Here is a 26,318-nt window from a genome sequence, read left to right on the forward strand (position 1 = left end):
GTGAACTACGCCGACGACACGCAGATGATTCTCTCCCTGGAAGGTGAGGACTCTACCTCCCTGGAGATTTTACATAATTGTCTGCGTGAAACGTCTAGGTGGCTGAAGGACAATTCCCTTCAGCTTAATGCTGGAAAGACGGAGGTGCTTTTTACTGCCGGTACTAGGACTCCTCAACCTTTTCCATCTAACTTCTGGCCCCCAGAAACCAGGACTTCGGTAAGGCCAGTGGAATCTGTTCGGAATCTAGGGGTCATGTTGGACCAGAGACTCAGCATGGAGACACATGTTCAAAAAACATCTGCCTGCTGCTTTGCCATCCTCCGTTCTCTAAGGAAAGTCCTGCCCCTCCTACCTACTTGTGCCCGTGCGCAGGTGGTTAGATGCACCATCCTTAGCAGGCTGGACTATTGTAACTCCCTCCTGCTAGGGTCCCCTGAGTTCCTGCTGGATCGGCTCCAGAGGGTCCAATCAGCGGCAGCTAAACTGGCCCTGGGGCTTCCAAGAAGTTCTCATGGAGCAACCGTATTGGCAAAACTGCATTGGCTTCCTATAAGGCAGAGGATCCAATTTAAGGCCCTTGTATAGTGTTTAGGGCTCTCCATGGAGCTGGCCCAGCTCCTCTGCAATCTAAATTTGCCTGGTACTCCCCTATTAGACAGCTTCGATCCTCCGACGCCAAACTGGTAGTTGTTCCCAGATTCAGGAAGGTTAGGTTAGAGCTGGAGGCAGATCCTTTGAAGTGACTGCCGCCAGACTATGGAACACTCTGCCCATCGAGATTAGGCATATCGGTGAGCTCCTCCCGTTCAGAAGGAGGATAAAAACGTGGCTATTCCCCTGCTAGTCCGCCTCCTCCGGTTTCTTTTATCTCATAGCGCCAGGATGCCTGCAATGGTGACAGCTGCGCTTTATAAATGCTTAAAATAAATAAATACATTGCCCTCATACAGGGTTTAGTATACATGTATTTTGTAAGATTATTATGTTTTTAGTACTGTTGGTTACTTTAATTCCCTCCATTTACAGAGTCTACCTTCTCCCCGTGTGCCATTTATGACTAAGTAGCTATACGGTTTATTCTCTGTATTCGCTTTTCTTTTCGGTCTGTGTTACCAACAACCCAGGAGAGATCATGTTTTTTTTTTTATTTTCAGTCCTTACTTACATCTTGGTGTAATATATACTTCCTACCCAAATCGTTGTTAACGATTGTCCTCAAAGTTTCATTAAATACACACTTTTTGTTTATAAGTTTAGTGAGGTTATACTCTACCTACTCGAGCCGTTACAGTTTTAAGTTTGAGTACTTTAACATGGTGTTATTTGACCCTATTACTGGTGAGGTCTGGCATTATTACGGATCATTTTGTGTTTATTGGTCACACTTCTCTCTGATGGTTGCTCCTGTGTGCATATTCGATTGATGGACTCTTTAAAACTAGCACACTAACAAAAATGGATTGGTAACAATTATGTTCATATTATTCCAGTTATACTCTTACTTTCACATTATTTCTTACTACAAGGGTTTGATTTGTCAGATGTGGCATTTAGTGATTTTATTAACCTTGATAGACTTAGCAGATCACAAACCGTTCAGAGTTATAGATCATTGGTTCACTTTTTTCAAGCAAGACGGCGGCTCCCCAACTTGTATAGACTTTACTTTCGCAAGTTAAATATGCTCTCACTTGTGCGAAGTACTATAGGAATTGTGCATAGCACATTATTAGGGTGTGAGCTACCTTAACGTGGGTCACGCAATGTACGTGGTTTGACTGTTGCTTAAATTTTATTCCTGGAAAGCATTTATGTTATGTTTTCACAGTCCAAGATGTGTGTCACCAATGAGGAGTGATCAACTGATTCTCTTTTGTTAGTGTACATAGGAGCTAAGATGGCACTGTAGTGGATTGGCTATGCTTTACTCAGTTTATTGCGTTCTATAGAATGTGGCGATTTTGTGACTTACGTTGGTTATGATATGCGGTATTTATTTAGTTGAAAATGTCTTTTAGATAAGAGCCCTGTAGTTACATAGATGTGGGATAGTCTCAGGAGTGGGAGCACTAAATTAGTGCAGGCCTAAATTGGAATGTTTTTAAAAGTGAGTTATAGCAATCATTAATGCGGAACAAGACCTTGTGTACCTCTAATTACATGTGAACCTATACATGTTGATCCGGACATACCTGGTGGTGCATATACTCCGCCTATTAAATTGTCCAGAGAAACATACTGGTTTCATATTTTGCGGTACGTGGTCACGTGGACCAGATGCTGGTCTAATAATTGTTGGACAAGCGATAATTCCCTCATTTATCTGTACTCTCGCTTTGCAATTACAAATAAATCATTTTTATGACCTTCGTTACTATCGATGCGAGAGCACATTATGCCGCATGCACTCTGAAAACGTATTTGTTCCACAGAATTTATTTGTTTTCATGTACTGTATGAAGGGGCCATGCTAACCGGACGCTTGTCTGACATGTGTTGGACAAGTGACAATCTACTTTTCATTTTTACGGACGTATTCTCTTTACAACTAGATTGTTATGTTATTACTACTTGCATGACTAACAGAGGACAGGAATTGGTCCATGGTCATCTTTATTTAAATACTTTTTTTATTATTATCGCTTCGACATACTTAGCCACATGCCAATAAAGTATAACAATGGAAAAATGGACATCAAAGGGGTTTGATAAATGGGACTTGATTGGCATCTTGCAAATTAAAGATATATGGGAGAAGGGAGGGGTGAGACCCTATGCCACCCTCCAGCTAGCTGATACAGAGTTTTTCCGCTACAGACAGGTTAGCCACGCACTGCACTCCCTTATCCCAAGGGGCGCACCCCTTCCCAAATCGTCCCCGCTAGAAGACAGAATACTGGATGGCCACATCCCAGATAAAACCATCTCACTAATTTATAATAAATTAATAAATAACATGAAAGATTCCATTTCAGCATTGCGACAAAAGTGGTTGGCGGATGGCATGGAAGTGGATGATGAGGAGTGGCAGGAGGCGATATCATCTCCTCGGGTGGTGGCCATTCCAGCTCGGTTACGGCTAGTTCAGTTTAAAATCCTGCACAGGATATATATGACTGGCCCTCGGCTAGTACAGATGGGGAGAGCGGATACAGGGGACTGTCACAAACGTTGTGGCCAGATTGGTACCTTTCTGCACACTATATGGGGATGCACACTCATCCAAACATATTGGAGGGAAATACACGCAGTGAAGAGGGCTGTCCTTACTGTTGACATTTACCCTGAAGCACGCAGATGCTTATTAAATATATGGGAACCAACCGACCTAACTACCCATCAAACACAATGGGCCACTCTGGGTTTCATGCCTGCCAAACAAAACATTGCTCAGACCTGGGGAGCAATGACACACACACACACCCCACCCCCTCAAACCCCCCCCCCCCCCCCCACTCTGGAGGCATGAGAGTCTAGTGTGGACTGGTGTATGTTTGGAGAAAAGACGGTGTAAGCCGCTCTGGCTGTTCCATAAAATTGTCCCGCATGTGGTCGCCGTGGAATTCCTATCATGGAGACATTTGTGCTCCCCATAAAGTATTGAACCTGACGATTGGTTTCCTCCTTGAATGGTCCTTACTACTGTGAGTGTGATATGTAAAAGTGTTGCCTCTTATTGTCATGCATGTACGGACATTAATATAATTGTTGTATGCTATCATGCCGATGTTTGCTAAATAAAAAGATGTTTTTTAAAACAAAAAAAAAAACTATGGAAAATGAGATTTTGTCATTACATACGACTGGGTCACACGCATTTTGAGACCCATGGATAATGGGTATTGACTTATATGGAAGGCTACTTCGGTTGAGTCTTCAGTAGTATGCAATTACTTTTATTTGCTTATTTGGAATTGAAACCCTGGATCTTACTGCCAAATATAAGGAACCACTTCTTTTTTACTCTACATCAGGTTAATTTTCTTTATCTTCCCTACTCTCTTTTGAAACCCTCTTTACTAGCAGAGGGCAAAGATAGGCACATTTCACTATACCATTTGCAAGCATACTGTTCATTTCATGATTGGCACGGATGGCTGTACACCATTATACCTTTGCTTCTATACTGTAATTGGCTAAAAACGGTCTCCCTAATGTCTTTAACAAAGCTTTGATACAATATTAATTATGTATACTGCTTTACAGATTTTAATATTTTTGGCTACTTCACATTCTTAAACCAAAGACTTGGCACGAATTGGTGGCCGATGGCGAGTCTAGGTAGAGCATTTTTAGTTACATTTTGATTTATTTATTGTCTACAGCCCTGGGGAAGTCGAAGGCTACCTTGCCATGCAGGCAAAACACATGTTGGCCCCTGTTTTTATAATGCTTCAAATTTGTATTGACTGGTTGTACAGAAATACTTTGCTATGCTGTGACAATGGTGGATCGGATTAAAGCGGATTCAAATCCTTCGACTCCTTGGATTGGATGTTAAACTCACTTATGAAATCAGAAAGCTCAGAACATTTTGTTTTGTATTGATTAACCCCAATTTTGGGGTTGGGTGTTAGCCAACCCTTGCTCAAGAGCACCACCAATTTACAACCTACAGTGTTTACTGTGTCCCGGAAAGTGTTGGTGAGCATCTTATTTTAGACCTGGCTACTTTGAACTTTTGCTTGCACATCTATCATGGCCCTGGCCAGGCCAGTTCCCTAAACCTCACAATTAAATGGAAGATCGGTCCAATAACTTAATTAGTTTTGTTAACTTAAGTGGCGCACACAAAAATGGTTCAAAGCAAGTGCAGAGCTGCTAACGTTATGATGCAATGTCCTCAACAATGGGGAAGCATTTCATAGAATTAGAACGGATATCCTGGGTTATTAGTTAACCCAAAAAATGCATATTATTACACAGCTGCTATAAATTGCTACCTGCCACTGTATTAGGACTAGTCCACAAGCCATCAGAAGGCTCAATAAATTCCTAATTAGTGTCCACTGAAAACGTATTCACAGATGGGGCACCTCTGTGGCGAACTACATGTAATGAACAAAGTTATTCCATGTAATTTGTGACTTTTTAGAGATTACCAAACAAACTACATACCAACATCAAGAGTAAGGATATTTGGTCGAGGTTCACTGTAACATGGTATATATGTTTCGCTCCAGTAACTACAAGAATGAAGACTGTAATAATGGCTTGCAGTAGTAGAGTACGGCCCACTACTGGATATTCCGTGTATTCTGTATAATTAGACATTGAATGCCTCAAATGGTTACGTGCAATGAGGATATGTGAGAAGACTGTATTGAGCTGGTCGTTTTTAATCGACCAAGAGTCTAGCATGAGTCAACAGGAAAAAGGTGTCTTCAACTCAATGGTTGCCATTATTTTATGATGGCTAATAATGCAGGAGCCCAGTCAATAGGTGCAAGTGAAGAAATCCAAGCCGATTACCGCAATGGTAAAATATATTTAACTAATCATTAACTTTCAAAACCCTGGTCGTTTTTTGCATGCAAGTATTATATGCCAATAACTTTAACTAGGTCCCACATGTTACTAAGATGGTAAAATGCATAAGTTCTAAACTTCCCAAAACCTCCTCCTTCGATGGCAGTGTTGTCCGGAGCTGAAAAACAGCACTGGAGAGCATTACTTTACACAAACTTAAAAAAGATAATAATAAACACCCTTTAAAGTAGCCACATAGAGTGTGTTGGAAGTAGAAGGGAAGAGAAAATAAGCAATGCTAGGGCCAGGTGAAATGTTACGCACACATTTCCGATTGTTGAGATAATGCAACCTTAGAAGATGCATACAAACTTTGAAACGTAAATGGTGGGTTATGCATTCCAGCTGTACAGATCAGTATGAAGAAACATAAAACAGTCAGTGGAAAGAATGGATGCGAGTGATATCAGGCCAAGCGAGACTGGAAATTGCCACAGTGGTAAATGGGTGAACAAAGTAGAGGAAACCACTAGAAGGAAATAAGGAGAGCCATCAACAAGAGGCACGGAAAGAGGAGCAACAGTTTGCTTTTACATCAGTTACAAAGGGAGGCAAATGAACACTGGACAGGAGTCGAAAAGGAGGACAATTAAGGAGAGATAGTGCTACAGAGGTCCAGGGAGAGAAACATTACAAATGTGCATTTGTTAAATGTGAGACGGAGATAACATTAGCTTTAGTAGTGAGGGAAATAACAAGAGAGAGAACTGACGTGTGATGTGGAGAAAGGGTTGAACTGCAGATGGAGACAGACTACTTGCCTAAAAAAAGAAAGAAACATAATCATCCAGAAAAGAAAGAGGGCCATGTAGGCCCAATCATATATGGAGAAGGAGGAAGAAAACAAACACAGCCCAACGAGGATGTTGAGCAATCGGATGGTCTGTTGTCTGGTACTTCATTTTGATGCCCGCCTCAAATTTGGAATTGGTTGCCTTAACTGTGAAAACATCTTTGGTCCTTGAAGATGTAGCGCCCACAGCAGTCAACAGTCCTTAACACTCACACTACTCGATTTACGTTCACAGTGGTCAAAGCACTACTCCCTGGTAAACACATGCATAGTTACTGACGGAGAACATGACAGAAAAGTGGTTGTAGTAGTAGAAGTAGTGGGGATGGGAGATGTGCAATGTATTAATGTAATTCATCAATGGGAGATGTGCGAGTCATTAATGCTACATGACAATCGTCCTTATGTATGTCATTAGACAATTTATTTTCTTATTCTGCTGCAGAAATTATTCAGTTTCCCAGAAGGAACGTTTTGAGTTACTTGCTTCTTCTAGATTCCCGCACCTGAATTAAGTTCAATAAATTGGGAGTAAACTCTACATTAAAACATCAAACCTCAAACTCACATCATGGAAAAATGCAGTACACTTCCGAATAGAATCGAGTAACAGTCTCTTGTAGTGAACAGTCAACTACCCACTACACTCAGAGTACAGAGAACAGCAAATAGTAATGACAGACAAAATCATTTCTCCATACATATTCTCTATGCCAGATGAAGCAGAGTGTATACTCTCACCAAGGAACACAAAGTAGTTACATTTTATCCAACAGTCCACACTTGAAAATAGAAGCTAATACACCAATAAAAACACAAACGTAGGGAAACCAACATTCTAAAATGATAATTAGCTCAACTACAGCTGGTGAAACCATTACATTGCATTATATGCAACATTTTGTTATGCCCTGCGTGTACAACACCCATTTAAAATTAGAATTAAAAACATGTAATGTACTCTTCCTCATTCAAAACATTTGGGCTCAGTGCGCTCCCTGATTGAGGCCTGACACAGGAAAGTGGAAGTCAAATGCAAGTAGGCCATTGGAAGACCATGTGGCTATGTACTGCTTAATTAACAATGGTAGGGTCAAAGAAAGGGGGGGTCAACAAATATGTACACAATGGCCATTTTAAATAACATTTACAGCAACCATATATTGGCAACTAGCAACTTTTGTACTCTTTGACATGTTTGTCTATCACTCATTCTGGATGAACAAAATGCTGCAACCATAAACCCTACTTTACCTGGACTTGTGTAGCTGTTTGGTACGGGCGTACCACCAGAAGAAGTCGCATACAAATGAGAGGCTGGTGGTTTGGTATTTCCAGAGGATGACGATAAAGAGGACTGGGATGCTACAGTTCCTGCAGGATGAGCCACATGATTTGTCTGAGGTCCTACTGGAAAGTTCATATGAGGAGCACCATATTGCCAATTGGAATGGGGTGAAGGATGAGCTCCTGGAGCAATACCAATGTTTGGCGCTGGCATTGGCGCAGAGTTCGGAGGTGGCATTCTGGGAAGAGAGCCTGTATTCTGCAAAGGTGCTGTCGAAGCAGGCCCTACAGGGGGCCTATTAAGAGTCTGACCAGGTCCCTGATAATTCCCAGGTTGTGAAACATTTGGAAGGCCACCATACATGTAATGTCCAGAAGATGGATGAGAGGGTACTTTAGCAGGTAACAAATGTGTGTAGGAGCCTGGATAAGTAGCACTGTAGCCTTGTCCGGTAGATACTTGGGGTGTATGCATCAATGGATTCTGAACAGGACCTTTAAAGAGAAATCAAACATATTAATATTAACTAATAAGACGATTTATAATCACAAAATAACCCTATTTCCAAAACATTTAAAAAAAGTTACCCAATTCTAAACATTGAGCCTATTTAAAATCAACCCAAAAAGTTTACATTCCAACATAACTTTCATAACAAAGTAATTGTTGTCGATGGAGATAGGAGAGTGGGCTTCTTGTACTGCAAGAGTAGAAATTTAAGACGAGATCTTCGACAACAGATAGACAAGCTGACTATAGACAAGACAAGAAAAAATACCTTTGACAGGAAGACATATTTAAACAAACGTTGGCAAAGCCAATAGTTCTAGTGTTGGCTGCCAACCTTTTGGCTTTGTCAATGCTTCCTTTGTTTTGTCATGAGTTTTGCAGAACGTTATTTTTCTGAAAGATGCTGGGTCCCAAACTAAAAAATGTTGTTGTTTTTTTTAAAGTGTCTAAAAGCAAAAATATTTTTATTTACCAAAATAACCCTTTGTTATGGCAGCCCTTGGCACTACTTTGCATGTGGATTTGTCCTTGTGAAAAGGCAGAATACAGTCACTCAAAGTGTATAGAGACTGCCTTCCCAATACTGTATGTTGTAGTGGGTGGAAGAAAATGTGGTTCACACAATGAAATAACAATGAATGAAGATGGGCTGAAGTCCCTGGAAAATATTATACATAAAAATTTAGTTAAATCAATAGATCTTGGTTAACGCCAGTCCAAATAAAAGGGCAGTGGCGATCTGGAACAGAAAAAGATCTTTGAATCAAATTCTTCCACATGGACAAATAAAGGAGGCTGATTCATGTACAGTTATCCAACAAATGACTAAACACTAGTTTTAGAAACGGACTAATATGATCCGGATTGAAGTGGGGGAAAAGTACACAATAGGGGAGGTACGGGGGATTAAAAGTGAGACGGGAGACCAGTGAAAGGCGAAAACACGCTCTGTGACTACAAGCTATTTTATGATCAATAACAGTTAGTAATTAAAGCTTAAATGCATGTTTATCGGATCTAATTACTGTCAACTCCGAGATAAAAAAACACTGAGCCCGCCAAATTTACTCTGTGAAAAACACAACAGGTGCAGGCTTTTACGTTCATTGAGCCTCCCTTTACCGTTCTACATTCCACTGTGCGCTAGGTTTATACAATCACATAACTTTCAAACCGGTACTAACAAGTATCATGCTTAGTCACCTCTTGAATTATTGCACTCAACTAGATTATCCCACATCCCTGGGATAGAGCCCGGAAAAACACCTCCAGCTTTAATTTCAATCTTCAGTTTACAAACCAAAGATAGGAACAACCCAACCAGCAAACTACTTTCTATATGCAGGTAAGCTAAGAAGGGCTAAATTATGGTTCCCCTGGCTAATACATGCTATCAGAATACTGAAAACTAATGATAGCAAATCTCTCCCTCTCCTCACCAACTGCTGCGCATGGAGTGCCAGAAATGATAACTGCACCTCAGTTTCCACTTTCCACATAGGATCACAAACAATCAAACAAAACAACCTTCCATCCACATATGGTATAGCTCACTGCCGATGTAGTCAAGTGCTTCAGTGTCCCTAGAATATGGTAGCAAGCCCTATATGAATGACTGCTATACACTACAACACAACAATACAACTTTGTCAGACAGCTGTGGGGATCATTAGCTAGACAAGTAAACAAGCATTGGAAATGCAATAGGTCTCGCATTAGAAAAGTTGGAGCTATTGGTCTTGTAAATGATTTTTTTTTTATTTATGTGTTGTTTTTGAAAATAGCTAAATTAATAGCTTTGTCATTTACAATGCCAATAGTTATAACTTTTGCTAATGTGACACCTATAGCATTTGTAATGCAACATGTTTTGTATTTACGTGACTTAGATGTATTGATATTACAAATAACAATGGCTTTTAATTTTTGTAAATAATTAATACTTAAATAATTTATTTAATTTATAATGGCAATAGCTTAAACGTTTGTAAATAACTTTTGTGAAGATTATGTTCAGTGTATTTTATTGTGACAAAAATCCAAGAACATTGCATTTGCACCTACACACACACACACACACAGAGCCACACACATATAGATGTGGTGGTGGTGGATCTGGGGGATATGGTGGTGGTGGATGTGGTGGTGGTGGTGGTGATGGTGGATGTGGTGGTGGATGTGGTGGTGGATGTGGTGGTGGATGTGGTGGTGGATGTGGTGGTGGAAGTGCTGGTGGTGGATGTGGTGGTGGTGGATGTGGTGGTGGTGGATGTGGTGGTGGTGGATGTGGTGGTGGTGGATGTGGTGGTGGTGGATGTGGTGGTGGTGGATGCGGTGGTGGTGGATGCGGTGGTGGTGGATGCGGTGGTGGATGAGGTGGCGGATGGGAGAGAGTATAAAAGTATAACTGGTTGCTGCCTGTAGTGGATGATGCTACACCCACCTGCCTGGCTTTCCACACAGGGCAGTTGATTAAAATGAAGTTGCAGTTTACAAGTCACTCTTCGTGACAAGGGGCCCACGTTCTTGTTCGCGATTTGACTAAGAATTGAAGGAGGTAGGAGGGAGTATACAAAAGCATAACATTCGAACTCTTCTTCATGAAACTAATATGTCTAGTTGCAGCATCATTTTTGTCTCTGGACCTTAGGACACACATCTTCTGACCTAGACCCTCAGACTCTTGGAAAAGGCCAGCATTCTGAGCCCACAGCAGTGCCAGCTGCCCCTATATTTATGAGGAGAAATCAGACCTATTAGATTACATTTTAATACAATGGAGGTTCAAACCCATATGATTTACGCACATGAAGGTGTGGCAGAAAGGGATGTGGTATGTCTACTATGTGGTTAAGTGATCTAGTATGGAAAGTACGGATCTACGAATATAACTAATGTAAGAATGTACACACGATTAGAATCATCAGTGCAACCACTCAGAACAAATGCACGGCCAGTTAATTGTCTTTTCTATTCCGCTCTATTACCAACTAGGATTACAGCAGGTTGTATATGTGCCGTTCAGTTAAGGCAGCAAAGCACAATAGATCAGTAACGTTAGCACGACTATATTCAGATACTCAATTTCCCAATAGTAGAATGGCACTCTGATTACACTGGAATGTTCTCATCATAAATATGGTACGCTGTTGAAACCGCATAAAAAAGAAGGCAGCATACAGTAAAACTTCCAAAGTTAAGTTTATCTGAATAATGGCAATATCTTACACCTCAAATAGACATTGCTATTGGCAGGTACTGAGTAGGTGAGCAAATTGCGAAGGCTTTTGAATTAAAAATACATTAATATCCTAAACCGACAACGTTTTATATTTTGCATTTGGAACAGGAATCCTATGTCTATATGGGAATTTATTTATAGGGCCATGCCATTTTACGCACCGAACAGTGTGCTCATGCTTGACGAGTGTATACCAGAAAAGTTGCAGTGCTCTTTAAAGTTTGTAAGACTACATTCAAATTGATGCATGCATTGCAAACTGGCAATCTACATCTAGCTAGAGAATATACTTTCACCATAAGCGCAGTATGTACGGGTACAGATGTTAAAGTATCCTTTTAGCGGAAAACGACAAACCCATTTGTGTACACACATGATGCATCTTTTGCAGAAGGTGAGATTCAAGAACAGTTTTTTACCCAGTACAACGAAATATGCTGGAGGGGGAGGTGTGCTGGGAGAGAGAGAGTGGGGAGGGGGCGGAGCGGGAGGAGCGTCGTGAGGGGAGAGAGAGTGGGGAGAGGGCGGAGCAGGAAGAGCTGCTCTCGGCAGGCTGGGGAACAGATGCTGCTGGGGAACTGATGAGGGGAGGTGCCCTGAAAAAATGCGACACGAGTTGCAGTGCTCTTTAAAGTTTGTAAGACTACATTCAAATTCATGCATGCATTGCAAACTGGCAATCTACATCTAGCTAGAGAATATACTTTCACCATAAGCGCAGTATGTACGGGTACAGATGTTAAAGTATCCTTTTAGCTGAAAACGACAAACCCATTTGTGTACACACATGATGCATCTTTTGCAGAAGGTGAGATTCAAGAACAGTTTTTTACCCAGTACAACGAAATATGCTGGAGGGGGAGGTGTGCTGGGAGAGAGAGTGGGGGGGGGGCGAAGCGGGAGGAGCGTCGTGAGGGGAGAGAGAGTGGGGAGAGGGCGGAGCAGGAAGAGCTGCTCTCGCAAACTGGCAATCTACATCTAGCTAGAGAATATACTTTCACCATAAGCGCAGTATGTACGGGTACAGATATTAAAGTATCCTTTTAGCGGAAAACGACAAACCCATTTGTGTACACACATGATGAATCTTTTGCAGAAGGTGAGATTCAAGAACAGTTTTTTACCCAGTACAACGAAATATGCTGGAGGGGGAGGTGTGCTGGGAGAGAGAGTGGGGAGGGGGCGGAGCGGGAGGAGCGTCGTGAGGGGAGAGAGAGTGGGGAGAGGGCGGAGCAGGAAGAGCTGCTCTCGGCAGGCTGGGGAACAGATGCTGCTGGGGAACTGATGAGGGGAGGTGCCCTGAAGAAATGCGACACGGCAGGCAGGGGAGGGGGCGGAGCGGGGGTGTGGGAGGAGTGCGGCTGAGGGAAAAGACATGCAAGGCAGGCGGCTGGGGGCATGTGCACGCGCTTTTAATGTCAATGCGCATGCGCATTGAGCTTGAATTTCACGGGCACTGCAAGGAATCGCCATCGATTCCTTGCAAGTTGGTTAAAGTCTGTTTAAGCCCCCATAGTCTCGCAAGCTCAATGTGCATGCGCATTGACAGGCGAGACCAAAAAAGGTGTTTTTTTATACATCACTACTTTCATAAGAGTTTGTATTTCCGATACAAATGATCTGTGCCTGGGTGACAAAGACGTTTACTTTGGAGAGCTGTGTAACAAATAGTCTTTAAATGTATAATTTCTCTTCGTTAAGGGTTGTGAGATGGATGTTTTTTCTTAAATTTCCAAGTAGAAGGCGGAGGCAGAAATCCCACAGGCCCAGGGGCATCGTAGCTAAAGAACATTTAATAATTAATTAATAACCATGGCTTAAGACCCGTCATAAAGCAGTAAATAAAATGATGTTTTAGATGGGGGTTGCCTTGGATTTTAAGACTGTCTCAAGACTTTTCAGCCCTAAAATACAGTTGGCTTAAGAATATTTTCATAGTTTCTTAACAGTCTGTAGATACATTTTAATTCTGGTGGCTGCGCCCCAGTCTTACCCAGCTACAGAAACTCGAACAGCATTACAGAGCGCTGCAACAGCATTTAATGGCGTCAGGGTTGGTGGAGAAATTAACATCAGCAAAAGTACGCTGTTAACTCTTGATAGTACATGAGACAAATAGAACTCTGTCCGGATACGCTGGAACCAACAACAAACACCTTTTCTCTAATGCATGTTAACTGGCCCTAATGCAGCTCCAGATTAAGACTTCCTACTAATAAGTAATAAACAATCCTAAAGGTAGGCAAGTAAAGGGATAAAGAAAAAGGCCACATTTGCAACCCACACCCTTCCAGAAAGACATGACATTATGTTAAAAGTTAATGTGCCCTGTCTTACTCCTCTCGTTCCACTTCACATCCAGACACAGCGACAAATCGTATAACAGCACAATTATGGTCATGCGCAACACCAATACACTCCTTCACATAGCGTAAACTACAAACCTATTTTTTCGATCAAGATCAAACCTACAAACTAGTGTGTGATCCATCAGCCAAAGTACTTCCGTGACTCGGCAGGGTAATGTGTTGAAATGCAACCCAATTGCAAACTAAAAACTCCCAAATTCTTACGGGCAAGCAGTTGGTCACAATATCAGCCTCAACCTCACTCAAGACAGATCGGCAATATTGACCTAGTACAACAGAAAATTCATTAAATACCCCACTCCCATGAATGGAATGCAAAATGAAAATACCACTTCAGGTTCACTTCTCAATACAACAAATGCACCAAGTAATAACACTGATGATAGACCCCTCTCTGGCACCTAAGACCAGAGTATATCTTTGCATGCAGATCAATACTCTACCCCTAAAATCTAACCAGACTCCTAAGGAATAACATGAACAGCACCCTGAAAACAACCCTTCGAACCCTTACATCTTCTCCCCTTGGCCCTCAAGCACCTCTCACGATCACCGGTTCCTCACATCACTTCTCTTTTCAATATCCTCACCAAGTCTCCTTCCCCACTAGCCACTTCTACAACTTATCACCACCTCTCAAAGTCCACCACCATGACTGCACCTAATAAACCTGCACAACTTACACCTAAATGTTCTTTTGCTATCACATTCCCTATTCCCACCTACCCTACTCCCTGCTTGAATCCACTATACCTTGAGTCTGCCCAGAGGCTTCTCGATATCGTCTCTTCAAAGACTTGAAATTTCATTCTGGCAATGAGTGCCCTAGCTTTGGTCTAAATCGCACATATTTCACCATCAAGAACACACTTTTGGGCCACATCTACACCACTACCTCCAATAATTCTACTATTAAGTAGCAACCATGTAACAAAGATTGTCGAAACGGAAGGACCACCTCTCGGCTAAACAAAAAAGAGAAAAACAATGAGAATCTGTTGAGTGAAAATGGCTCAATATTCATTGCTACAAGTTTTCACAAGGGTTCTCACATTCCTAAAAACTGTAAATGAGTAAATGAGGGCTTCTTGCCACATGAACAGAAAGCTGAATTATAACAGGAGGTCAGCCCAAGCCCACACGCCTTTTGCAGCCATAGGGCTGTTAGTACATTACCAGTCTTGAATACACTATTGTCATGGAACATTGCAGGATTAAGTTCCAAGACGGGCTCCCCAGAATGGAGTTCTTTCATTGAGGAGTTTGAGATTTGTCTGTTTCAAGAGACTTGGGCAGAAGCCTCCCCCCCCCCCCCCCTCTATTGCATAGGGTATCTAAACTTTTACATGCCAGCCGTTAAAGGCCCTAAAGGGAGACCATCAGGGGGCCTAACAATTTGGGTATAGTAAGATTTAGGGCTAAATATCCACGTTCTCCCCAACCATAGTCAAGCTATCCAGGCCATTAGTCTGTCTAGTGGTACTAGCGGGATTACGCAAATATATCATATTTATGTGCGAGGCTCCAGGGTAAAAAAGTCAGTAATTTTAGCTGCTCTTGATGACCTTCTCGAGGGTAGCCAGACAGACGCATACAATATCGTCGCAGGGGGGGTTTTAATGAGATGTTTGAGACACTGCTGAGTCAGGAGTGTAACCTGTTTGATGAGGAAGATCTAAAGTGGGGTATACCAAAGCTGGAGTTAGTGCCAATAGAAAGAGGGTCAGACGCTGTGATTCAAATTAATTCTACATGTTTGGAAACGGGATTACGGGCTGTTAATGGCCACAAAGAGTCTGACAAAATGGGGGCACTAACACTTTGGCATATAGTGAAGGACATGAGGATTCAGGCTAGACTAGAACGTGATCATACCATTTATGTGTGGACTTGGGCCTTTCACATCTTAAAATCCCTCATGTTATGCTGGATAGTTATATCACCGCCGACATTGTTCCATCGAACGATCTGAGGCGATCAAAGTGGGTTAAGGTAAAAGAATTAACGCTATTACTTACTAGCATTAACAAAGAGTTAGATTAGGCCATTTGCGACTTACAGGCCTGCGTAACTAACCAGTTAGATTTAAAGCAATCGACTTGCATACATAATGAATTCTTTGGTCTATTGCTCACGCATTTTATTAAAAGGGGTAAATCAAAAAAGGAAGTAACTCCCAAAATATAGGAATGGTATAATCTAGAATGTCAGCTGGCATATTTAAGATAATTCTGGCAGCTGTATTCTAAATAACCTGTAATTTATTTAGCAGGGTCTCACCCACTTCCACCAGCAGGGCATTGCCATAGTCTAAGCGACTGATCACCATTGCTTGAACCAAGGTTCTGCAGTGATTAGTAGGCATGTATGGGAGGATTTTACGAAGTAGTCGAAGGCTATAATAGCAAGACCTCGCCGTGGCTCCTATGTGATCCCTCATCGTTAGCGATTGGTCCAATTTTAATCCAAGATTTTTGACACTTTGTTTAGGTACAGGGGCTCTACCCAACTGTGAAGGCCACCATTCGTTAGACCAGACCGCGAAAGCTTTCGTCCAGCAGCAGGACTTCCGTTTTCCCAGGGTTCAACTGGAGACAGTTATCAGTCATCCAGTTAGAAATTGCCAATATGCCCATGGAGTAACGTACTTTGTCAGCTTCTGAATTAGGACCGATGGTGAACAAAAGCTGGGTGTTGTCAGCGTAGGAAATCGTTTCGAAACCCAGATGTTCTACTACTTTTGCTAGAGGAGCCATATATATGTTAAAAAGGGTTGGGCTCAGGCAGGAGCCCTGAGGTACACCCTTGTCCAGAGGCATTTTACCCAGGATGAGTGTTTGGGTTCTGTCGGACATAAAGTTCTGTAGCCATTTCAGGGCTACTCCTTGAATACCACAGGAGGCTAGCCTCTCCGCGAGCTTTGTGTGAGATGGTATCGAATGCCGCGGAGAGGTCTAGTAGGATTAAGATAGCTGATCCACCTGCATCTATAGTCAGCCTAAGGGAGTCAGTCACGGCTAATATGGCTGTCTCCGTGCTGAAACCCGGGTGAAAGCCCGATTGTGAAGGGTCCAAGATTAGATTGGTTTCCAGATAACTCCTTAGTTGCCTGATGAGAATACTTTCAAGCTATTTAGCCAGTAATGGGAGCAGGGAAATTGGGCGGTAGTTGCCAAGATCTTGAGGATTTGTGGAGGGCTTTTTCAGTATTGGGAGTACGAACGCTTCCTTCCAAATTGTAGGTATAGTACCTGATTGTATAGACTGGTTGAAAATTTTTTGGATGGCTGGAGCACAGCTGGTGGCTAGTAGGGCCATAATTTTGGGAGGGCAGAGGTCTTTGGGTGAGCCTGATTTGGCAGTGGACAGCGCCTTAGATACCTCTTCCAGCGAGATAGGTTCAAAGCAATCAAGGGTGCAATCTACCCGCTTTGCTGGACCTTCGGAGTAGCCTAGAGATTCCGGATTCAGCGTGGTGGTTGATAAAAAATAATAAAAAATTTGAGCTCTCCCTAGCGAGAGACACTAGGGCTGCGAGCACTTTTAGCTGGACTTTCATGTTGGCACATTTAACGGAGGAAATTGTATTTTAAAGATTGAAAAATAGCGTTTTTTAGCATCTGTACCTGGGGGCTCTAAATACTTTGTTTTAATTGGGGAATTCGTTAGGCACACTGACACCTGCTCACACGCTGTACTGTACCCTCCCTGCCTCGCCCAGTCGTTTTATTGGAACTGTTGCTAGCGCCGGCGGGCGCCATCTTAGGTAGGGCTGGGGGTGCGCTCTAGTCGCGCCGCCCTCCCGCCCTCCCAGGTTACTTAGGGCTGCTCCTCAGCACTCTCGCTGCCTTCTTTGAGCTCTCCCTAGCGAGAGACACTAGGGCTGCGAGCACTTTTAGCTGGACTTTCATGTTGGCACATTTAACGGAGGAAATTGTATTTTAAAGATTGAAAAATAGCGTTTTTTAGCATCTGTACCTGGGGGCTCTAAATACTTTGTTTTAATTGGGGAATTCGTTAGGCACACTGACACCTGCTCACACGCTGTACTGTACCCTCCCTGCCTCGCCCAGTCGTTTTATTGGAACTGTTGCTAGCGCCGGCGGGCGCCATCTTAGGTAGGGCTGGGGGTGCGCTCTAGTCGCGCCGCCCTCCCGCCCTCCCAGGTTACTTAGGGCTGCTCCTCAGCACTCTCGCTGCCTTCTTTGAGCTCTCCCTAGCGAGAGACACTAGGGCTGCGAGCACTTTTAGCTGGACTTTCATGTTGGCACATTTAACGGAGGAAATTGTATTTTAAAGATTGAAAAATAGCGTTTTTTAGCATCTGTACCTGGGGGCTCTAAATACTTTGTTTTAATTGGGGAATTCGTTAGGCACACTGACACCTGCTCACACGCTGTACTGTACCCTCCCTGCCTCGCCCAGTCGTTTTATTGGAACTGTTGCTAGCGCCGGCGGGCGCCATCTTAGGTAGGGCTGGGGGTGCGCTCTAGTCGCGCCGCCCTCCCGCCCTCCCAGGTTACTTAGGGCTGCTCCTCAGCACTCTCGCTGCCTTCTTTGAGCTCTCCCTAGCGAGAGACACTAGGGCTGCGAGCACTTTTAGCTGGACTTTCATGTTGGCACATTTAACGGAGGAAATTGTATTTTAAAGATTGAAAAATAGCGTTTTTTAGCATCTGTACCTGGGGGCTCTAAATACTTTGTTTTAATTGGGGAATTCGTTAGGCACACTGACACCTGCTCACACGCTGTACTGTACCCTCCCTGCCTCGCCCAGTCGTTTTATTGGAACTGTTGCTAGCGCCGGCGGGCGCCATCTTAGGTAGGGCTGGGGGTGCGCTCTAGTCGCGCCGCCCTCCCACCCTCCTAACACCCTATATAATGTGTATTCCGGCCAGACGGCGCAGCGGGCTGGCGCAGCGGGCGCGCCGGATGCGCGCCGAAGCCGCGCCTAAGCCAAGCCCGTCTGCGCCCGTCCGCGACCGGACACGGCCCAGGGCCCGAACCCCTGCCCCGACTAGCAGATTCACTTGGAGCAGGAATGAACTTGTAAGTTACTCGTTTAATGTGTGCACTCCAGGACTCCACAGTATGAGAGTGGGGTTGGACGATGGGTGCCGTCACTGTCACTTCCGCTTCCACACAGGGAAAGCAGATAGTAAGACTAATAACTTCTCCTTGTCCTGTGGCCTCATTAACGTGAGATCATTGAGCTGTCATAAATATGATGTACATGAACTTCTTACTGATAAAAACTTTGACTTAATGTTCATTACAGAAACATGGCTTGATTCCACCTGTGACCCTGACATTATACAGGCCCTACCTGAGAACTATCAGATGGTCCGCCTGGATAGATCGAAAGGCAGAGGAGGTGGAATTGCGATTGCCTATAAAAAACATTGGGCCTGCAAACTTGAATCAATCTGTCTGCCAAGTTGTGAGGCGGGCTTTTTCACCATAACAATTGATGGTAATACAACTCTAAAAGGCGTGTTAGTTTACCGCCAACCAGGGCCTATGTCCAGATTTAAAGGCAATCTGCTAGAGTGTATCACTGAAACAGCGTTAAGAAGTGATAACTTTTTGCTGCTAGGTGACTTAAACACACATCTAGAAGATCCACTTGATAAAGGAGCGATGGAGCTCTGTGAGGAATTGAATACTTTACAGCTAGAGCTTAAGGGTCAACTCCCCACACATAACCGTGGGCATTTGTTAGATCCTATATTTGCTAACTGGGGGGATGTCCTGGCGGCACCTCCAGAGCCCCTGCCCTGGACAGATCACTTCCTTGTCCCGTTTGTCATTCACCTGCCTAAATATAAGGCTCATGCTTCCGCCCCTCTCAATTACCCTTGTCGAAGGTGGGCAACATTTTCCTTGCTAGAGTTTAATAGGGCTCTCATTGCGGAAGGACCTCCAGGAGGTAAGGATGTGACATCAGCAAACAAGTTGCTTAATGATCGTATTATAGCCGCTCTGGACTGTACAGCCCCATTGAGTCGGCTTAATAAAGGTGCCCGCAGACAGATAACTGCTCCCTGGTTCAGCGAGGCATTGCGTCTCGCCAAAAGGGACTGCAAGCGGGCAGAGAGACAATGGAGAGTGGCATATGAGGGTTCGATGAAAGAAGTCTACCTTATCAAGAGACGCTTCTATCATAACAGAATCCGTATTGAAAAGGCCACATACTATGCAGACAGAATCCAGAGGGCAGAGAATTCTGCTAAGGAACTGTTTAGCATATATAAGTCTCTAGCCACCCCCAAAACTGCAAGTCTAGATAAAGATCACTCAGTAGCAGCATGCAACCGCATCGCTACTTATTTCGGAGACAAAGTGTCGAAAATCTACGCCGCCTTCCCCGAAATACCCTGTGCAGCGGAAGAGCCAATAGACTTAGCAGTAGAGGAAGATGACCGTAATCGGCTGCTTAACTTTATCACCCCTTTACCGGAAGAGCTAATTAAAATCTGTAAGTCTGTTAAATCAGGCTCCCCTCGAGATCCCGCACCCCCTAAAAGATTGAGTGACAGTCTGGAGACCCTGGAACCCTACATCAGGCATGTGCTGGATGTTTCCTTCCGGTCCAGTTCAATACCTGATGATTGGAAACAGGCGGTGGTGCTCCCCCTCCGTAAGAAGCCCAATATTAGTTTCGAGAACTTGGACAATCTACGCCCCATCTCCTTGCTGCCCTATCTCTCCAAAGTAGCGGAGAAGGTGGCAAATAAACAGCTAATGGCATACATGGAGGAAGGCAACCATCTTCATCCTACCCAATTTGGGTTTCGGCCCCGTCATTCGACCGAGTCCGCCCTTCTGAGGGCCACCGAAGCCCTCAGGCAGGGTGCTGACGAGGGACAAACAATGGCGCTAATTCTATTAGACCTTAGCGCTGCGTTCGACACTGTAGCACACTCCATCTTGCTACAGTGTCTGGACAAGATCGGGGTGAAAGGAGCGGCGTTGAAGTGGATTTATTCATTTCTCACTGGCCGAGGTTTCCAAGTGAGGCAGGGTGACTACTACTCGGAGCGAATTTCTTTGGACCAGGGGGTGCCGCAGGGCTCCTCCCTGAGTCCAACACTTTTCAATCTTTATGTCGCTCCGATTGCCACCTTAGTAGAGAGTCACGGCCTCAGCTTGGTGTCGTATGCCGACGACACGCAGCTGGTTATCTCCCTATCGCGTGCACCCGGTCTTTCGGCGGACACCTTCAGAGCATGCATGCAAGACCTTGCTGCCTGGATGTCCGCCAATTGCCTCAAGCTCAACGGGGGCAAGACCGAGGTGCTGGTCGTGGGGGGCTGCCAGTCTGCGTGGACGTCGGCATGGTGGCCATCCTCCCTGGGCCCAACACCCATTCCGTGCCAAAAAGCGAGGAATCTGGGCATCTGGTTTGATGCAGCCCTCACCTTTAGCCCTCAGATCAACCAGGTGGTCGGACTATGCTTTGGGATTCTTAAAAGCCTTAGGAAGACGCTGAAGTTCTTGCCTGTGCAAGCCCGACAGACCTTGGTACATGCACTAGTCACATCAAGGATGGACTATGGCAACCTTCTCTATTTGGGCACCCTGGAGAAGAATCTTAACCGCTTACAGGTCCTACAGAACGCCGCTGCCCGACTGGTGCTCAGACTACCCAGAAGAGCTGCTTCTGCAGCGGCTCTCCGTTCTCTGCACTGGCTCCCAGTCAGAAGCAGGGTAGAATTTAAAGCACTTTGCACATGCCATCGGATCATCAATGGGAGATCCCCTCTCCCTTTACAAGAACTTTTGACACCTTATGAGCCTCCCCGCTCCCTGAGATCTTCCGGTTCTGGACTCCTGGCGGTTCCTAAGGTGTCCAGAGCGCGGATGGGGGGAAGATCTTTCAGATGCCTTGCAGCCGCTAGATGGAACAAGCTGCCTATGGCGCTTCGACTTGAGCCATCTGAATCAATCTTTAGAGCTAAGCTCAAAACTGCTCTATTTGCTTAGTTGATGCGCCGTTTCTATAGGGTCCAGTAATGAAAGTAGCTCCTTAGCGCGGGGACACGCCGTTGTTGCGTCACCATGCGCTTTACAAAACTCCCTAAATAGAAATAGAAATAGAATAGATATTGGCTATTTTTTCCTGAAAGTAGACTGCTAAGGAGTTACAGAGTTCTTGAGTTTCCACAGGAAATTGTTTGCAGACTTGAGGGGTTACAAAATCCCTTACTATGTCAAAGAGAGCTTTTGAGGAGTGTCTAGCTGACTTTAGACTAAGATGGTAACTAGACAATGCTTGTTTGTATCGTTGTCTATTCTGGGGGTCATTACTCGTCGCCAGAGTCTCTCTAGTTTCTTGCAGATGGATTTTTCCAACCTCAGCTCTGCAGAATACCAAGGTGCTGATAGCCGCCTTTGGGTAGGGCTTCTGCAATTTTTATTGGGATTACAAAGTCCAGTGCTTTCACAAAGGCCTTGTTAAAGGTGTCCAACATTGTGGAGACTTCCAAGTCATTCTTTTCTAATTCCATATAGAACACCTCAAAGGCATCTAGGAAAAGGTTTCGCCATGATCTGTGTGCCACTTGTTTACGCCCTGCAGTCTGGAGTAAGTTCTTTGAGCAAGGATGTAATATGGAGAACTTTATTATGGAATGATCCGTCCAAGCACCGGAGTATTACAGATCAAGTTGTCTATGTTGGAAAAAATTAGATCTAATGTATGGCCCGCCCGGTGAGTTGGGCCTTTAACTCTTTGGGTTAGTCCAATTTGCTCTAGGCCAGTAAGGAGTTTATTTACCTCATGGGTTGTGTGTATTTCACCATGGAAATTAAAGTCTCCCAACAGAAGAAATTTACTAGATGCAAGTGCATGGATGGCTATATAGTCTATGAGTTTGTCCGTGAAGTCAACTCTTGGGCCTGGAGGACGATATACTAGAGCTCCGTTCCAGCTATCAGTGGGGATGTGGTGACCTTAAAAATTCCTATTTCTAAACCGTCATTCTTTGAGGTGGATATCCAATTCACAGTGAGATGGTTCTTGAAAGCTATGGCTATTCCTCCTCCTCTTTTGCCTTCACGGTCCAAGTGTTGGAATTTGTAGTCCTCTGGGATGGCCAGATTAATAAAGGGATGATTCGAGGGGTTCAGCCAAGTTTCCGTGAGAAAACATATTTCAGGGGAATGGGAGGGGATCAGATCCCATATTTCAAAAGGGTGTTTTGCTAAGGAGCACACATTGCATAATATGCTATTTAGGCCCGCTGCATTTCGGTCTGCCGAGAGCCTAGGTGACAAAGTGTTTGCTACTATCAGGTCTCTTTGAAAAAGGCAGTGTCTGCAAGCTACAGGGCCTTCCAGTATGCTGGGGAACTTCTTTGTACAGCATGTGACTACTCGGCGTTTGGCTAGTTCGTAGGCTCTGATATTGTGCAGTTTGTCAGCAGAATATGATATGCGCGTTGGATGTATGGACTTTACCTTGATTTGGGCAGGGTCCGTGGCCTCTGGACTCGGTTGGGCGTGGACGGGTGATGACAGGCTTGACTTTGGAGCGCCTTCGGCACGCCCGCTGCGCGTGCGCATTACCACCTTCTTTTATGTGGTGCGCTGTGCGCAAAAAAGACTGGAGCACCACCCTTCGTGACCCCCAAGATGGCCGCTCGCTCCACTGGCTGCCTCTAGGGTCGTGCAGCGCTCAGCGCCTCAGTCAGCTGAGTGGTGGTGAGTAAAATCCGGCGATTAGAGATGTAGGGATTTGAACGTGTCCAATTTTAAAAGTAGGTGCATGAGCGACAAAACAGTGCAAATTTTATAAAACACAGCTCCCGGCTTCCGCCTCAGGAGTTTCTAGTCTAGCGCCTGCGCAATGGGACAGTAAGAGTTGGGACGAGCTGAGGGAGGCTTGTGTTAGCAGGAATCCCCGGCAGTTCTGGAATGTTCACAAATGGGATAGAGGTGGGCAGGCCGCCCGGCCCCAAAATCATGTCTCACAAATGGAGTGGGTAAACCATTTCAAACCCCAATACGCAGCAATTGAGCATGAAATAGAGGGCAGTATTGCCAAGAATTTTTTTCAGAGGAGGCCTTCAGTAAGGCAGATGTTGAAGTGGCTCTGAAATCAATTATGGCTGAGAAGGCCCCGAGTTAAGCTGAAATACATGGGGATATATTCATCTACGATAAAGTGAGATGGACCAATTACATTCACTTATTGTCAAATGCTATTGCTCAGGGCGCGCCGGTCCCAGAATCCTGGAAATGGGCAGCGATTATTCCTGTTTGTAAGAAGGGGGACAAATCATGCCCAGGGAACTATAGGCCAATCAGTCTTATTGATTCTTTACAAAAGGTGATGGGTAGATTGGCGCTCAATAGACTGCAAGATTGGATAGACGATTGTAGCAACTTATCGCCTTTTCAATCAGGGTTTCGTGCTCTTACCAGCACAATTGACCAAGTGTTTAGGTCTATTTTGTTGTGCTGGAAAACAGTGCACTTGGGGAAGGGTAGTTTGCACGCAGTTTGTTGATCTTAGGTCAGCATTTGAACTCGTACCGCGTGCCAAACGGCAGTCACTTCAAGAAATGGGGCTACCACTTGACTTGTTGACACTTATCACCAGGCTACATGAAGACAATAAGGCTAAGATTTGATGGGGAAAGCAGGGCGAAGTTACAGAATTTTTTCCAATAGAGAAGGGAGTCCGGCAGGGATGTGTACTGGCCCCGACCCTGTTCTCCTTGTACATCAATGGGATAGCGAACTGTAGGAGGTTAACCCCCACAGATGCACCTATATTAGCATGCGAAAAAGTCCCCATATTATTGTTTGCGGATGACACATTGGTCCTTTCCAAAACACCGAGTGGCCTATAGAGGGCACTAACAATCTTCGAAAAGTTCTGTGCTAGTCAAGGAATGAAGGTCAATGTGTCCAAAACATAATTGATGGCCTTTAATCCACACCGGGCCTTTAAGGGGGGCATTATGCTGAACAACGCCGTGCTAGACCAGGTCAAGGAGTTTACATATTTAGGGGTCAACATTCAGGAGGGGTTAAACTGGTCACATCAGGTCGATATAGCTTTCCTAAAACATCGTCAGCTGGCTGGGGTGCTACAAAAAGAATATAACACTTCTTTCAAAAAGATAATTAGCCCTGCTATGGAGATTTACAATATGAAAGTCATCAGTTCTGCCTTATATGGTGCAGAACTCTGGGGGCACGTGAACTTATCTAAACTTACTATCTCAAAAAATAAGTTCCTTAGAAACATAACGAGCTTGCCCCAGAGTACCCCGACACGACCATTATTGAATGACCTTGGGAGAAAGCCAATTGCAGAAATTGCTAAACTACGTCCACTCTTGTATTGGCGTAGACTCTGGTCTACCCCAGAGCTTGCAGAGTACGCGGCTGTCTGTCTAGACGTAATAAGGGTGGATACACTGCACCAAATAAAATGGCTAAGACAACTTAGAGCAACCCTAACATTTATGGGCATGAGCGCTCTGTGGGATGATCCTAAGAACACACCTTTTACTGCAAAAAAAGGTCTTGAAGGCCAAATATTGGGAAATGGCCCAGTCCAACATTGTGAGAAGTTGTGAGTCCTCTTCCCTTACAGGGCTTTTTCGGAATTGTAAACCTACATCGGGGCTAGAGCAATATTGGGACTTTATCACAAAACCTTTTGAGTGGAAATTATATTTCCAGTTCAGGGTGGGTACCCTCCCACTAAGAGTGTTTACAAGCAAATGGTAAACACCTAGAAACGATTTGTGCCCGGTGGTCCGGATTGGAAAAGAGTCACTGGCCCATGTATTGTTCAAATGCACCGGGTACAAAGCTCCACGTCGTGCATGGTTGACTCCAATTTGAAAGCTCTTGGAAACAAGAAGGGCGCATTAGGCTGAAAGAATCCTAAGAAGTGACACTACTGAAGCGATTGCTATAGCAATGGCTAAATATTTGGGGTGGGTGTGGGCGATAAGAGCAAGGCCCCATGACGAGGTACCTGTGCACTAGCATATTTATCAGGCTGAATTGCATTTTGCATGTAATCATCTGCTCCCTTTGAATTAACTGGTAATAACGGTAGCATGTATTGTAGCGTATCTACAAAGTTTTTAGCATATTAATTTTTAACAAAATGTTTGTCTTGTATATAGATTTTAGGATTTTATGTTTCCTCCAACCAGGGGGGTATGTATTGAATTTGACGAGAGCATGTATGATTTGTATATGGATACTATGTGAACGGATCCAAATGTATGGCTGTGCTTTTATGACTTTATACGTCCAATAAAGCTTCTTGGAATGGAGCTCTTACAGTGTTACCGTTTGGCAAAGAAGCAAATCATAAAAACTTGTTGGATGCCAATACAGCAATGACTATCTATATAACACTATCGGGTCATTCTCAAGCACCTGCTGCAAAACTGCAGATCTACAATGCAACATAACCTGGAGAGAGCAGAGGTAACTACTAACAATCTAGATCTAGTCTTCTTGACTGAAACCAGAGTAAGTGAAAAATCTGATCTAATTTCAGACATGCTGGTTCATCCGTAGTATTTGATCATTTAGTTGGATAGAATT

At 44.1% G+C, this 26,318-nt stretch overlaps 1 protein-coding gene across 1 annotated transcript in view; it reads right to left on the reverse strand.

Moving 5' to 3' along the window:
- The window catches only part of SEC24A (SEC24 homolog A, COPII component), a 619,052-nt gene that overhangs the window by 569,651 nt on the left and 23,083 nt on the right, over positions 1–26,318 (reverse strand). The window contains exon 2 of the mRNA XM_078653273.1: positions 7,580–8,107. Coding sequence (XP_078509399.1) covers positions 7,580–8,107 — 528 coding nt within the window. The remainder of the gene's footprint in view (positions 1–7,579; positions 8,108–26,318) is intronic.

Source organism: Lissotriton helveticus, chromosome 7, assembly GCF_964261635.1.
Source record: "Lissotriton helveticus chromosome 7, aLisHel1.1, whole genome shotgun sequence".
Taxonomy (NCBI): domain Eukaryota; kingdom Metazoa; phylum Chordata; class Amphibia; order Caudata; family Salamandridae; genus Lissotriton; species Lissotriton helveticus.